This window comes from Mauremys reevesii, linkage group 8 (assembly GCF_016161935.1).
Source record: "Mauremys reevesii isolate NIE-2019 linkage group 8, ASM1616193v1, whole genome shotgun sequence".
Lineage (NCBI taxonomy): Eukaryota > Metazoa > Chordata > Testudines > Geoemydidae > Mauremys > Mauremys reevesii.
Genome location: NC_052630.1, coordinates 35,815,661 through 35,832,064, shown reverse-complemented (window position 1 = coordinate 35,832,064; position 16,404 = coordinate 35,815,661). Strand labels below are relative to the sequence as shown.

The following is a 16,404-nucleotide window of genomic DNA, read 5'->3' as shown; positions in this document are numbered from 1 at the left end:
AGGACCATGCTTTTTCTGCACGGGAGGGGGGTGGGGATGAAATACTCATGCCTGAGAACCGAGCCCGTTAGTTGATGTAATGAAGATGCTGCCTGTGTCACGGGGAGGGATTATGGGGATCAGGGGAAAGGGAACACGGAGTTGTTGGCTTTATCATCTATAAATAGTTCCCCTGTGCTCACTCCGAATGCTGCCCAAATTCGGCTTCTTAAACACTCTCGCCGCAGCAGAGCCAGGATCTGAGCAGCTGTTTGGACTAGGCTGTGACAGGAAAGCACATGAGCCCTCCAAGTGCCCAGCACCCACATGGCTGCCAGGTGAGGAAGAGGTCACCTAAATGGGGCTCGAGAGAAAGAAAGGCCCAGCTACTTGGCTGACAGTAGTCATGTGGGCTAGAAAAGGGGTGGCCAACCTGTGGCTCCGGAGCTGCATGTGGCTTTTCAAAAGTTACTATGTGGCTCCTTGTATAGGCACCGACTCTGGGGCTTGGCTATAGGCACCAACTTTCCAGTGTGCTGGGGGGTGCTCACTGCTCAACCCCTGGCTCTGCCACAGGCCCTGCCCCCCGCTCCGCCTCTGAGCCTGCTGTGCCCTCGCTCCCCCCCCAGTCTCCTGCACGCCACGAAACAGCTGATTGGGAGGTGTGGGGAGGCGCTGGTTAGTGGGGTTGCTGGTGGGTGGGAGACGCTGGGAGCAGGTGGTGGGAGCTGCTGGGGGGCTGCTGACGATTACTGTGGCTCTTTGGCAATGTCCATTGGTAAATTCTGGCTTCTTCTCAGGCTCAGGTTGGCCACCCCTGTCATAGAGGTTTCCTTAACTCTGCTCCTGGAGGAATTTTGTGTGTGTCTGTATTTACATAGTTGCTGATAGATATTTTGAACTGATACGAGCATGATTATATACTGTTCTTTTGACAAATAAAATATGCAGCATTTTGCAAACTATTAAAATATTGTACACAGAATTTTTAATTTTTTGGGTGCAGAATTCCCCCAGGATTAACCCTAAAAGAGAAACCAAACCTGCACCTCTCAAAGAGCAGCTGCATCAGACTGGCCAAAAGGGGCTTTGCTGCCTGGGGTTGGGACAGTTCCTAGTGACACCCCTGCTGGGAGTCAGCATGCCAAAGACCCGGACTCCCTCCCTTAGTCCTCATTCATGCTTGACACCAGGTTATGGAGACTGACTTCACGCCCGGGGAGGGCAGGCTGCCTAACACGAAGTCTGTGCGGCCTCCTGGGCACAGCACCGGGTTTAGTGCCATTTGTTTCAGCGGTTAAGGTGAGTTTTAAAAATCCTTCCAATTCCAAGACCCCACTATAAGCCCCAGGGCCCAGAAACAGCCCCTCCAACTGCATTCTGCTGCAAACATCACTGGCTGCAGTTCTATTTCTGTGACCCAGACGGCTTGCTGGGGCCAGGCTCACTGCAACCAAGTTGCCAAAATACAGTATAAATCCAGGGGACTGTGCGCTGGGCCCAAACAAAAATGAAGTTTCAGCACAGCTGTGATCACAGCCTCCCCTCAGCAAGTGCCTGAATCTGCTTTAGCTTTAAAAATGTTGTTCATAGACTTGAAGGCCAGACAGACCATCATGATTAGGACCTTACCAAATTCACTGTTCACTTTGGTCAATTTCACAGCCATAGGATTTTAAAAATCATAAATTTCATGATTTCAGCTATTTAAATCTGAAATTTCAGTGTTGTAATTGTAGGGGTCCTGACCCAAAAAGGAGTGGTGTGGGGGGGAGTCGCCAGGTTGCTGTATGGGTGGTGGCGGCGCTGACTTCAGAGCTGGGCAGCTGGAGAGTGGCGGCTCCTGGGTGGGAACCGAACTCTGAAGGCAGAGCTGCCGCCAGCAGCAGCGCAGAAGGAAGGATGGCCTGGTATGGCATTGCCACCCTTACTTCTTTTTTGCTGCCTGCAGAACTGGGCCCTCAGTCAGCAGCAGCCACTTGATGGGCGCCCAGCTTTGAAGGCAGCGCAGAAGTAAGGGTGGTGATACCGTGAGCCCCTTGCAATGCCTTGTTGGGTCAGGACCCCCAGTTTGAGAAATGCTGGTCTCCCCCCTAAAATCCATATAGGATAGGGTAAAAGCACACAAAAGACCAGATTTCACGGTCCATGATGCATTTTTCATAGCTGTGAATTTGGTAAGTAGGGCCCTAATCATGATCTAGTCTGACCTGCACATCGCAGGCCACAGACCCTCACCCACCCACTCCTGTAACAACCCCCTGGTTGAGTTACTGAAAGCCTCAAATCAGGATTTAAAGAGAGGCAATGCAGGAGACTGTTCTTGGAGACCTACCTCTGCTCCATACATCCTAAATGCCCATTTAGGCCCCAATCGTATTATCAGGCCCACATGGACCTAACTGCAGGCTTGAAACTGTAACCAAGTCTTTAATACAAAGACCCACCGCAAAAGCCATTTCCTGTGCCTCAGCAGTCGAAGGAAGCATCACTTTAAAAGCTTTTCATGTGTTAAATGTGGATGACGACAATATAAATGACTGCAACTTTGCACTTAAACCCTGAACTTATTAGTTCATTAAAAATTAAGACCACTGGAAATCTGTACTGGGAAATGTTTTGCTTTAATGGTAAACAGAATCAGGACAGCTTTTTAAACTGAGGAAGTGCATGCCTTTGAAACATTCTTTTGCTTTGCTTGGCACTGATCCAGGGCTTTGGCATGTTTGAGCTGATACAGTTTTTTGGAAAGAGGAGAATTTCACTTGGGTGCAGAACTGAAATTCCAAACACTAAAATCAGGCTTAGGCAATAAACCCTCCTGGGCTATTAATCCACAGCCTGGTTCTTTGCACCAGCCAAATGTCACCATGAGAGAAAATTTAAAAATCTTGGCTCCTGAACATTGTCTCAAGGTTTGTGATTAAGCTAGGATGCTAATTGGGGCCGAATCCAGCTGCCACAGGCTCTACACATCAAGAGTGTACATGATTTCATTGCTACTCACGCTAATGAAAATGATCCAGCACCCTGTGAAATATAATAGCAGTGAGTTTGGTTACCATATTCTGAGATTATCTTTAATTCCTGACATCAGCAAGTGATGGCGTCTTTAAACATTCATTGTGTGTATTGTGGTACCATCTAGGGGCCTAGTCATGAACTCAAACCCCATTGCACTAGGCCCTGAGCAAACATGGAATGAATGGTCTGTCTACACTGCACTACACCTGCGGGGCTCAAGCTTAGGGACTGTTTAATTGTGGTGTAGATGTTCAGGCAGCCTGAGCTCTGGGGCCCATCACCTCACAGGGTCCTGGAGCCTGGGCTCTAGCCTGAGTCTTAACATCTACACTGCAATTAAACAGGGCCAGCAGCAGGTTTTTAATTGCAGTGTAGACATACCCTAAGAGACAGTTCTTGTTGCAAGGAGTTGATATGGATAGATTGGCAAGAGGCAACCAGCAGGGAAGCTGTGCCCAAGGGGACTGAAGTGGGAAGATTCAAAATACAGATTTTTCTGCCCTCTGTAAGTCTTTGCCACTTTGGCCTCATCATCTAACAAGGGGGTTACCACACAATACTCTCAGGAATTTGACTCAGTTCTACTTACGAGGAGCAGAGGCTATTGGACAGCGAACCAGCTGTCCTAAAGAGGCTGCAGCATCTTTAGGTGGAGCTTTGTAGTGCTGCGGGATAATGCTCTCTGTGCTGGTAATTTAATATCTAGTGTCTCCCACACTGGAGAAATACAGCAGGAAATTTAACATTCTTTGAATGAATTTAGTGCTGGCCAAAATAAAGCTGGGCACGCCCCAGAGAACGTCACAGGCTAGTCCCATGGCGGATCTAGCACAAGCTCCCTTCATGCTTTCTGCTCACAAGCCTCACCCAGCCTCAGAGTGACACTAGGGAGGGTGTTCAGCTGTCTTCAGGGCCCATCCAGCCTTCAGCTGCTCTGCTGAGCCTACCAACAGGGGGGCTGAACCTGAGTCAATTGTGGGCGTGGCTGTTGTGATGTGGCACCTGAGGAGTGAGATGGCCTTTTTGCAGTAGGTTGGGATGGAGACAAATGTAAATGAAATATTTAAGTTGTCTTATTAAGCAACTTCCTGTCTAGAAACCACCTCAAAGCATCTCCCAGCTCCCTCCACAAGCTGCCCCTCCACCTTTGCTGGAAACAGTTGGCATGAGTCCTTTGAGTGGTCATTTAAAGACTGATTCTACTCTGCTGTTACTACTTACATAACAGCAATATTGTTGATGGAAAATGGGTGCTGGTGCCACAGTAATTGTCTCTTAGCTCATCAGACTCACATCCAGGATTTCTGTACTGCAGCAGGGGAGACAATTACCAGTTCCCGCAGCACAAGCTCCCGTGAGGCTCTTGGGGCCAGTTAAGCAGGGAGCTCCGTCACTGCCATGTTGTATTTTCAGAGTAGGTGCAATGTGTCCAGGGGAACAAAACTAAAGCAACATACCACATACCTGACACACAGCCAATCTGTATCTGACAAATTTATTGAAACAGAAGTGGGAACTAGCAAAGAAAAAATCAGTCATTGACTTTAATTATTGCATATTTCTCCATTTCCAAGAAAGGTAAATTTTAAAATGATAAACACACATCGCGTAATAATGAAGCCTGTGGCCAAAAAAACACCATTTAGTACATTCTTTAAAAATACAATAAAAATCTTAGACATACATTACAAAGGGATTTCCCTGCACTAAATTAAAGGAGTGCAAACACCGCCATGGTGCTAGAGCTACATCAGACATGGACTGTCGGCTGTGCAAAGCGGATCATTGATTACATGGATAGAAAGACGTCAGAACAAGAGAGATCACATTAGAATGCATAGCACTCTGAGTTAGAGGTATTGACAGTGGTGACTTCCTGTGGAACTCAAGTCAGCATGTCCCAAAGGCAGCAGCAGCACAGAGCAGTCCAACACGCTGTCAGGCAGGCACTCTCCCCTGTGTTGTCCCTTCTCTGCTCTTCCACAACGTACACTGTGGGGAAATGGGAGGAGAGTTCAGAAGGGTTGCAGTCAGGTCTGTGCAAATACTGTGCAGCATGAGAACGCATGGCCAATGGCGGAGGTCTCTGCCAGACTTGCCAGTTAGTTTTGGCCTCTGATTTGTGTCACACTGAATTGTGCATCAGGCACAGAAAGCAAATGCCAACACACGGTTCTGTGATAGCACCTTTCATGTGAGGATCTCACTTGTAGCACTCTACAAACCTGCCTCTCAGGTCTCCTCACTGCACAGGGGAAGATGCTGAGACAGAGGCCCACATCGGCAAATAAGGGTACTCATTACAGGAGCTTGACCTGACACACCTGAGGTACTCCACACCTTCAGCGAGGAAAGGTGGAGACTCAGCATCTTCAAAAAAAAAATTAAAAACATCCGGTGTCTCTATTAGGTCCCTAACCAGTGACCATGTTTGAAAACATGGGTTTAAGTGACTTGCCCTCATTCAGCCAGCAAGTGTACAGCAGCATCCAGACCAGAACCCAGAAGTCCAGCACTGCACCTTCACTCCGAGACCACCCTGCCTCTACACTTCTTACAAAGCCCCATCAAAATCCATTCCCACTAGTCCCAGTAGCATCACTCCACTCTGGGCCACACAGATTTACAACGCTTCCTAGACCCTGAATTAAACACTTAATTTTACAGACACCTGCCCCAGATCAATATCACTGCTGTGACGCTACCATACGGAATGGTGCAGCAGGAGCAGACCAGCCAGGACCAGTTTCTTGTTACAATAATTGAGCAAGAAAACTGGTTTAGCTGGAATCCATCTGGACTCTCCTTTGTCCAGCCAGTTTGAGAGAGTTTAGTAAATATCTCGGCTGTTTATCCAAACACAGGGAGGGTTACATCTGTTGTTCTATGGCAGCAGCTGGCAGTGCTGTAACCATCGCCTCAGGGACTGCCAGAAAAGCACTGAGATGAGGTAACTTGGCTCTCCCATGCTGCACCCAAGGCCAAGGCTCTGATAGGAGCAGCCATTTTCCATGGCACAAGAGAGCAGGGTGATGTACAGGGCACATCATTCACTAGGTTTCTGTGCTGTGGCATCTGATATCAGTATTGACTTATACTTAGGCCTGGTCTATACGTAGCTTGTGTCTTGGCTTAACTGTCAGCTGGAAAGGCGAGTTTTTAACTGATGTTTTTATACTGATACATCCCTAGTGCGGACGCAGTTACACAGGTGTAAAGGTCCCTTTCTGTACAGGAGTAGGCTATACTGGTACAAAGACCTGAATACCAGAGCAAGACGCCACAGTTCCAATGACTGTCACGGGCAGTAAGAAGGAACTGAGGGGGCACCGGGTCGGCAGGATCATATATTGAGAGCCATGCAGGCATGACTCCAGGGGCTCCACAGCTGACCCGATGGGTAGCTGCTAGGGGAAAAACTTTCCAACGGCCGTGCACGTGGCGCACGCACACATTATTGGAATGGAACTGAGCAAGCACTCGAAGAAGAAAACTAAGTTTCATGGTACGCATCTCTGCAATTGTCAGCCCATGGGGAAACAGGTTAAAAATAGCCATTGGTCTCCACATATGAACTCCAGCAGGCTCCAGAATCAGAAGCGGTTTGATTTGGAAATATAAATAAATGGAAAGGGAACATTCCCTGCCCAAACACTGTCAGTGGGTCACACCCATAATCAGAGCATTGTGAAGGGCTTTGCATATGGCATTTTCTAGCTGTGCTGAATGAGGGGCCCCAGCCTGACAAGCAAGACCAAGAAAAGTGCACATGGGTAAGTTCTCAGGAGACCTCTGCTCATGGCACTGGAGCATGTGTCTCTCTGCCAGTGGTACAAATGTGTTTTATTACAAAATGTAGCTGTTTCCTGGCATCACTTCAGCCGAACAGTTGAGCAACAGCTGCATCTGCAGAGAGCTTACTGAGCTCATGTCCTGCCCCTCAAGTTTAGTCACTGCTACACTTCTAGGGCAGCTGGTGTGGTGGAGCCACTGATGCTGCACCTCTCTGCACCACTTCACAGCATCATGCACCAAACATCTCAGCAGCTTGGGCAATCTTCCACCAGACACATCACTGTACACTCAGCACCCCAGCTGCAGCCCCCTCCTCTCACCCGCCCCACTGGTACTGAGCTGGCCCAGGACTGGAGGAAGAGTGACTCAGTGGCATCCTCAGAGTGATGGAGGAGATGAGGTCAGGAGTGGAGAAGGATGTTAGCACATAACCTGACTCAGCTGAGCAGGGCATTTTAACTCAACCTTGTTAAAATGCAGGTTCAGCCACCTACACACGAGGTAGACTAGAAAGACCTAGGCAGATGACCACATCAGACAGGGTGATTAACTCTGAAATGCTTTACTGGAGTGTCAAAAGCATGATGGTAAATTGGAACAAGTCAGAATGGCCTGTGCTGTGTGTTTCTACCAGTCCAGCTTCCCAATGATTTTGACCTAAGCCAACATATCCTGGCATTATCGGCATTATTCATTTGCCTGAGCGTCCAAAAGATGGGAGCGGACTAATAGCTCCAAGCAGCAAAGCACAGCACTCAGCAGCAGATGCAAGAGAAGTCTGATGGGATGAGCACCATGAACAGACTATGGAGATTTCAGCTTCTGTTGTGGGGACAGCTGCTTGCAACTTGGAACAATTGCACTGGACTGTCATCTTCCTCTGGGCTTATCCCCGCTGCATTGGGACAGCACACAGCTGGGAAGCACAACAGCTGCGGCACTGTTTGAAGACAGGTGAGGGGAGAACTGGGAGGATAGGAGAGGCTCCTGGAAGTGATTTGGCACATTCAGGGTGTTTGCTAAAAGGGGAAGTTTGCAGTGCCTAGGTGGTTGCTTAACCTTCTCTTGTATGAGAGCCTGAGCCACAAGCGTAGGCAGCACCAGTGCATGCTCTACAGGAAAGCAGCAGAATGGCTCAGTGGGCCAGGAACTCCCAGAGACCCACTGTGCTGGCCTGGACAAGTCACTTAACCTCTGTTTCAGTTTCCCCATCTGTAAAATACTCTCACTGCGCATGGTATTATGAGGATCTGTTCCTGTTTGTGAAGTGCTATAAGAATGAATTATGATTACCACAGGACTTTGCAGGAAGACACTGGAGTTGACTCAGTTAATATCTGTCCCCAGGAAAAGTCCCACTCTAATTAGCAGAGTCCAATTAACAGCCTCTCCTCCATTTGCTGGGAATGTAATCAAGACAAAAGCCTCTCATGTTCTGCAGGTAGAGTCCAGCTCCAGATGAGCCATCGGGGGCTCAGGCAGAGCACTGAAGTTCACACTGCATCCTCCTAGGAGCCCGCGCAGTTTCACTTGTGGGTGTAATTACAGCCTATTTCACCCTACAGCAGGGAGGACAGAGTTACCAGCAGATCTCCACAGAAGTCTCTCTAGCACAGAGGTGACAGACTGTCGCAAACCTCCCAGACAGCCTACAGTTACAGGAAGTGAACATGTCTATTTGCCTCCCACAGAGCTAGCTGTAGAAGGGAACAATTCTTCCAGCTTGTCTGTCTGCCCGGGCGCAGGCTGGGGAAAGCGAGGTTTTTCCCTCCCCTCAGCTTGTTCTAGCATCTGCTCCCATCTTTCCCTGGCAAGGCAGATGATGCCAGCCACACTATTACACTGCTGGGATTTCAAAGGCAGTTTGTAGAATCCATTTGCACAGACCCATTTCACGGAGGCCAGATAAGGACATACCACTATTGTATCTGAGCACCTCACAATCTAATGTATTTATCCTTGCAGGGCAGGGCGGTCATCCCTATTGCACAGATGGGGGAACTGAGGCCCAGAGAGACTAAGTGACTTGCCCCCTCCTGTCTCAGGCTAGTGCTCTAACCACCAGACCATCCTTCCTCAGTTCTAATTCAAGCACAAAGTTGTGGCAGCTGGTTGCCAGTGCACAAACACAACCACAGCTAGCACTACCTGACTCCCATGCAGGCAGTCTCAGCAGAGGCAAAAGCAGTGATTGGATCACTAGACTGAACTCCCCTCCCCTCTTTACTGCAGCAGGGGTGAGACAAACAGACAGAGCTTGTACTGCCAGGGACCACACTGCCTTGTCCTGCAGAAAAGGGGCTTCTATCCCAGGGCTGTCGGTCCAAGACTTCTCACCAGCACCAATTGACAATGGAAAGTCAGTATGTTGGAGCTGAGGTATTCTGTTTACCTAGGTTTCATGTCTGAAAGCTCCAAGCCAAGTGCCAGTAAGCCTCTCTGGAGAGAGCCTCTCCCTAAAGCCTCTTGTATGGAGCTGCTTGTGCACTGGTATCCTACCCAATTTCAGAGGTGGGGTAAGGCATTCCCCTAGAACCACTGCCAACCTCTCAAGGGTGAAAGCCTCAATCAAGGAGTGCAGACTGTTCTGAGGTCCCCAGGTGAAAGGTGCCAGAGCAGTGAAAAGGGTTACTACTGAGACCATCTGAGGGGGTGGGAATAGAGCTGTAGAGAGAAGTGGACATGTGTCTTGACCTTTCAGGAATGAAGAGGCCAGCTCAGTCCCACTGCCTCTCTGGTTTCTGCTGTTCTTTGCAGAGGAGTGCAGTTAGAGGAAGCCAGACATCTAGCAATTTATCCAGCTCAGATTCACTCCAATTAGCCTGCTAAACAGGCTAGATCAGCCCTCCCACAGCAGACAATGCTCAGATATTCTCTAGCTATCGCCTTTTTTCTTGGCATTACACACAGAGCTGCAACAAGAAAGGAACCCTGGTGCCACAGAGCACCGTTGTCCAGAGCCAGCCAGAGAACACTGAGTTATTCAGTAGGGAGGAGGGAGAGCAGTGGAGCCAAGTTTGAGAAGAACACAAGCTCAGCCTGTGAATACCAAAGAGGGAGGCAGTGTTCTCTAGCGGCTGGGAGTCAGAACTCCTGGGTTCTCTCCCTGGCTCTCTCACTAACTCAGAGTCACTACTCCTTTTGGTGCTTTAGTTTCCTCTGCATGATACTGTCCTCATAGGGGTGAGAGGAGCATTTGCAAAGTGCTTTGAGATCCTTGAATGGTGCCATATATCTCGCACCTAAGGCAGAGGCTGCCTACCACCTCAGAGGTCCAGCCTAAGTAGCAGAGATGCTTTCTGAATAAGGACGGGATGATGCCTATGGAGGGTGGAGGAGATGGACAGGGGAAATCTCTGCAGGAGATGGCAGAGGGGGTCCCTCTCCCTCAGCTGAGAGGAGATTCCCACCTTCCCTTCAGACTGTGGACCATGTTAAAGGGCTTCTCAGCTGCTCCTGGATTTCCCGGGAGCAATAATAGCCCAGTGTCATGAATAGTTAGTAAAGGGTTAAAGCATAGTACCTGGTGGGCACCTGACCTGAGGACCAATCAGGGAAGAGAATTTGAAACTCCTAGGAGGGAACTTTTTCCCTCTGTTTGGGGGGGGTGTTGTCTTTGGCCGTTTGGAATTACAAGAGTCCAGATGTTTTAATCAAGTCTACCAGCTTCTGAACTAATTTCTTCTAGTCAAGATAGTGAGTATTAGAAAGATACTTTGTGTCCTTATCTAATAATCCTATGTTTGCAATTCTGTGTGTTTGTTATTGATTATTCTTAATTCTGCTTGTACTGGTTGTACTGAGAAAGAGAGAGGATTCTCTCCAGAACTTAGCAAGGTTATACCCTATGAGTGTCCAGCTTGGACTCATAGAGATTCTGTATTTTCTTGTTTTTCTTTTAATAAATTCTTTCTATAAAGATTTGATTAAATCCCTTCTACTGTGGATCGGGGAAGGGACCAATCCACTCCCTCTTCAACCTACTGATCAACCTTCTCGGAGAAAATTTCCCGCCTACAGGGCAGGTGAAGATGTTGAGGCCTTCTTAGAAAACTTTGAAAGGACCTGTATTGGATACCATCTTCCTGTAACAGAATACATGCTAGAGCTGAGGCCACAGCTCTGCGGACAATTAGCCCTGGTGGCAGCTGAAATGCCTAGGGGCCAAATGAACGACTTTCAACTATTCCTAACCAAGGCCAGACTCAGAATGGGCATCACCCCTGATCACGCCCGTCAGCGTTTCAGAAACCAGAAATGGACACCAGAGGAGTCATTTCCAAAACACGCCTCCTACATTGAAAAGCATTTTTCTTCCTGGTTAGCAGGAGCCAATGTTCAAACCATGGACGAGCTAACCCTCCTGATGATGATGGAGCAGTTCTTGGATGGTGTTCCGGAGAACATTAGACGCTACATACAAGATGGTAAACCAAAATCTCTCACTGAGGCAGGGGAGATTGGAGCCAGATGGATGGCATCGGTAGACAACACGAAAGCTATTGCCAAGGGGAGCGAATCACACAAGGCACCCACCGAGACTAAACCTTACCATCGAGGGCCAATCAAGCCCACACCTACAACCCAAGCACAGTCACACAGTACCTCTTCTTCTACCTCACCAGTTTCCAGTAAACCAACACAACCCCGTGACCCATCAAGTGGACGATGTTTTGGATGCAATGAACTGGGGCATATCAAAGCCAAATGCCCAAGGAACCTGAACCGGGTCCAACTCCTTGCACCTGCACACCAAGGAAACCCGGAATTAGATATCTCTCAAATACCCATATGCTTTAGGGAAACTTTGAGAGTGGACGGAAAGGAAGTTATCGCATGGAGAGACACTGCAGCACATGTGTCAGCTATCCACCGAACCTTCGTGGACCCCAAATTCATCAACCCGAAAACCAAAGTGACAGTTTGCCCCTTCATGTCAAACCCTGTAACATTACCTACAGTGCGTTTACCTGTCCAGTACAAGGGCTGGTCAGGGACATGGACTTTTGCTGGCTATGACAATTATTCTGTCCCCATGATACTGGGCAACCACTTGGCCCATCACGTTGAGCTGCCAGAAACAGAGGGAGTGGTTACACGCAGCCAAGCCACACGAGCTGCTGCACCCATCCCTGTTCCTGAGCCATCCACCAAGACCCCGTCTGTGTTATCAGAGACCCAGACAGAGGTGGTGGAACTGGATCCCAGGCCAACATCTACAGCAGCCATAGTACATCCAGTCCCAGAACCGGAACTGGAAGAGCAACCAGCGCCAGCACCGGCGCCAGCTATTACAACTCCACCGCCAGAGGGCGACAACGGGCCTGAACTGGAAAAACCAGCAGACAACCCTACCCAAGAGGCTCAGCCGGAGCCTGAAATGACACTTTGTGCACCAGCGGAGAGCGGTTCAAGGTCAACAGAAACAACCGCATCACCTACATCGCTTCGAGAGGAACTGCTGTCTCCCGCCTCAAGAGAACAGTTCCAGACAGAGCAGGAAGCCGATGACAGCCTCAAGGAAGCATGGGCGGCGGCACGCAGCAACCCACCGCCTCTCAGCTCTACTAACCGATCCCGGTTCGTTGTGGACCAAGGACTGTTATACAAGGAATTTCTTTCTGGTGGACACCAGGAGGGCTGGCATCCTCGAAAACGGTTGCTAGTTCCGACCAAGTACCGGGAAAAGCTCTTAAGCTTAGCCCATGATCACCCTAGTGGCCATTCTGGGGTGAAGCGAAGCAAAGACAGGTTGGGAAGGTCCTTTGACTGGGAGGGGATGGGCAAGGCGGTAACCACTTACGTCCGGTCTTGCAAGGTATGCCAAACGGTAGGAAAACCCCAAGACCAAGTCAAGGCCCCTCTCCAACCACTTCCCATAACTGAGGTCCCATTTCAGCGAGTAGCTGTGGATATTATGGGTCCTTTCCCAAAAAAGACCCCCAGAGGAAAGCAGTACATACTGACTTTTGTGGACTTTGCTACCAGATGGCCGGAAGCAGTAGCTCTGGGCAACACCAGGGCTCAAACTGTGTGCCAGGCCTTAACTGACATTTTTACCAGGGTGGGTTGGCCCTTCGAGATTCTAACAGATTCGGGAACAAATTTCCTATCAGGGACCATGAAAGACCTGTGGGAAACTCATGGGGTGCATCACTTGGTTGCCACCCCGTACCATCACCAAACTAATGGCCTAGTGGAAAGGTTCAATGGAACTTTGGGGGCCATGATCCGTAAATTCGTACATGAACATTCCAATAATTGGGATCTAGTGTTACAGCAGTTGCTGTTTGCCTACAGGGCTGTTCCACATCCCAGTTTAGGTTTCTCACCATTCGAGCTGGTGTATGGCCATGAGGTTAAGGGGCCATTACAGCTGGTGAAACAGCAATGGGAGGGGTTTACGCCTCCTCCAGGAACTAACATTCTGGACTTTGTAAGCAACCTTCAAAACACCCTCCGAGACTCTTGGGCCCTTGCTCGAGAGAGCTTAAAGGATGCTCAAGCGGAGCAAAAGGTCTGGTATGATAGACACACCAGAGAGCGTTCCTTCAAGGTTGGAGACCAGGTCATGGTCTTGAAGGCGCAACAGGCCCATAAGATGGAAGCGTCCTGGGAAGGACCATACGTGGTCCAGGAGTGCCTGGGAGCTGTTAACTACCTCATAGCATTCCCTGATTCCTCTTTAAAGCCTAAAGTGTTTCATGTTAACTCTCTAAAGCCCTTTTATCCCAGAGAATTACAGGTCTGTCACTTTACAGTTCAGGAAGGAGATGACACCGAGTGGCCTGAAGGTGTCTACTACGAAGGTAAAAGAAATGGTGGTGTGGAAGAGGTGACCCTCTCCACAACCCTGCAACGTCTGCAGCGGCAACAGATCAAGGAGCTGTGCACTCACTTCGCGCCCTTGTTCTCAGCCAAACCAGGACGGACTGAGCAAACCTGCCACTCCATTGACACAGGTAATGCTCACCCGATTAGAACCCCACCCTACCGGGTGTCACCTCATGCCAAAGTTGCTATTAAACAGGAGATTGACAACATGTTGGAGATGGGTATCATCCGCCCTTCTACCAGTGCATGGGCATCTCCAGTGGTTCTGGTTCCCAAACCAGATGGGGAAATACGCTTTTGTGTGGACTACCGTAAGCTAAATGCTGTAACTCGTCCAGACAACTATCCAATGCCACGCACTGATGAGCTATTGGAAAAGTTGGGACGTGCCCAGTTCATATCTACCATTGACTTAACCACTGGATGAACCTGCCAAGGAAAAATCTGCCTTCATCACCCATGCAGGGGTGTATGAGTTTACGGTGCTTCCGTTCGGACTGCGGAATGCACCTGCCACCTTCCAAAGGCTGGTGGATGGTCTACTAGCGGGATTGGGAGACTGTGCAGTTGCATACCTCGATGATGTGGCCATTTTTTCTGATTCATGGCCCGAACACCTAGAACATTTGAAACTGGTTTTTGAGCGCATCAGGCAGGCAGGACTAACTGTCAAGGCCAAAAAGTGTCAAATAGGCCAAAGCAGAGTGACTTTCCTAGGACACCAGGTGGGTTAAGGAACTATAAACCCCCTACAGGCCAAGGTGGAGGCTATCCAACAGTGGCCTGTCCCAAGGTCAAAGAAGCAGGTCCAATCCTTCTTAGGTTTGGCCGGATATTACAGGCGATTTGTACCACACTACAGCCAAATCGCTGCCCCACTAACTGATCTGACCAGGAAAACCCAGCCAAATGCAGTTAAGTGGACTGATGAGTGTCAGAAAGCCTTTACCCAGCTTAAGGCGATGCTCATGTCTGACCCTGTATTAAGGGCTCCGGACTTTGACAAACCCTTCCTAGTTACCACCGATGCATCTGAACGTGGGGTAGGAGCGGTCCTAATGCAGGAAGGACCGGATCACAACTTCCATCCTGTCGTATTTCTCAGCAAGAAACTGTCTGAGAGGGAAAGCCACTGGTCCATCAGTGAAAAAGAATGTTACGCCATTGTATATGCCCTGGAAAAGCTACGCCCATACGTTTGGGGCCGGCAGTTCCAGCTACAAACTGACCATGCTGCGCTAAAGTGGCTTCACACCAACAAGGGAAACAACAAGAAACTTCTCCGCTGGAGCTTAGCTCTCCAAGACTTTGACTTTGACATTCAACACATTTCAGGAGCTTCCAACAAAGTTGCTGATGCACTCTCTCGTGAAAGTTTCCCAGAATCAAGTGGCTAAAAACTGTTCTTAATATGTTTTCATGCTTAGTAGTCGATGTAATAGTGCATGTGTTGTATTACTCTGGTTGTTTTACAGTTCTAGGAGGAAATCGCCGCCAGTGGATCCCACTGTGACGATTTGGGGTGCGTGTCATGAATAGTTAGTAAAGGGTTAAAGCATAGTACCTGGTGGGCACCTGACCTGAGGACCAATCAGGGAAGAGAATTTGAAACTCCTAGGAGGGAACTTTTTCCCTCTGTTTGGGGGGGGTGTTGTCTTTGGCTGTTTGGAATTACAAGAGTCCAGATGTTTTAATCAAGTCTACCAGCTTCCACCTTTCTGAACTAATTTCTTCTAGTCAAGATAGTGAGTATTAGAAAGATACTTTGTGTCCTTATCTAATAATCCTATGTTTGCAATTCTGTGTGTTTGTTATTGATTATTCTTAATTCTGCTTGTACTGGTTGTACTGAGAAAGAGAGAGGATTCTCTCCAGAACTTAGCAAGGTTATATCCTATGAGTGTCCAGCTTGGACTCAGAGATTCTGTATTTTCTTGTTTTTCTTTTAATAAATTCTTTCTATAAAGATTTGATTAAATCCCTTCTACTGTGGATCGGGGAAGGGGCCAAGACACTCTCTCTCAGTGATTCACAGAGTTGAATCGGTTTCTATCTCTCCAGAGTGGCTAGGAGGGGGGGGGGGAAGTGGGCTGCTTCCCTGGGTGTGTGAGATTCAAGGAGTTTGAATCAAGGTATCTCTCTCTCCGGAGCAGGCTGGAGAGAGGGAAGAGGGGGGAGGAATGCCTTTTCTATCCCTTCCTGGCAAGGAGTTTGCCACCTTACGGTGCAGGGCCTCTTGCTCAGAGCACATCACATCTGAGTTCCAGAGATTACACTGACTTTCCAGGTGCAATTCAAGCTGTTTGTGTCTCTGAAGCCTTAGAGAGCTGCATCCTGCCTGGCTGAGTCCACTTCTCCTTATGCCCCACCCCAGCTGCTGGAATCAGCTGGAATGTCCCGAGTGCTCAGATCTGAATGCCACAAAAGGTGCTGAGAGCACATTTTCAGTAGGAGGAAGGGGCTTCCTCCACTGGTCTGACAGAACTTGTTATGACCTTCAGGGCATATCATAAGGCTTCTCTAGTCATACTGGTGCTTGCCTGAGGGGACTGGAGCCCTTGGTGACTTCAGGGCTGTTACTCTAGGCAGACACATTGCAAGTTTAGCTAGGTGATATTCCTAAAGCTGCGATCAGTACATTTTATAAACAAAATTCTAAACAATTCAGCCGGAAGGGGTCCCATCAAACTCTACTGCATCCCCTCTAAACAGAAGTCAGTCAAAAACCCTACACCCTGCCCAGCCCCAGAAATAGATCTATCACATGTGTGC

The 16,404-nt window shown here is 48.8% G+C and overlaps 1 protein-coding gene across 1 annotated transcript in view; it reads right to left on the bottom strand.

Annotated features, from left to right (window-relative positions):
* Nucleotides 1-4,484: 4,484 nt before the first annotated feature.
* Nucleotides 4,485-16,404, bottom strand: part of CYSTM1 (cysteine rich transmembrane module containing 1) — a 54,596-nt gene continuing 42,676 nt past the window's right edge. The window contains exon 3 of the mRNA XM_039486627.1: nucleotides 4,485-4,995. Within this exon, the coding sequence (XP_039342561.1) occupies nucleotides 4,889-4,995 (107 nt within the window). The 3' untranslated portion in view covers nucleotides 4,485-4,888. The remainder of the gene's footprint in view (nucleotides 4,996-16,404) is intronic.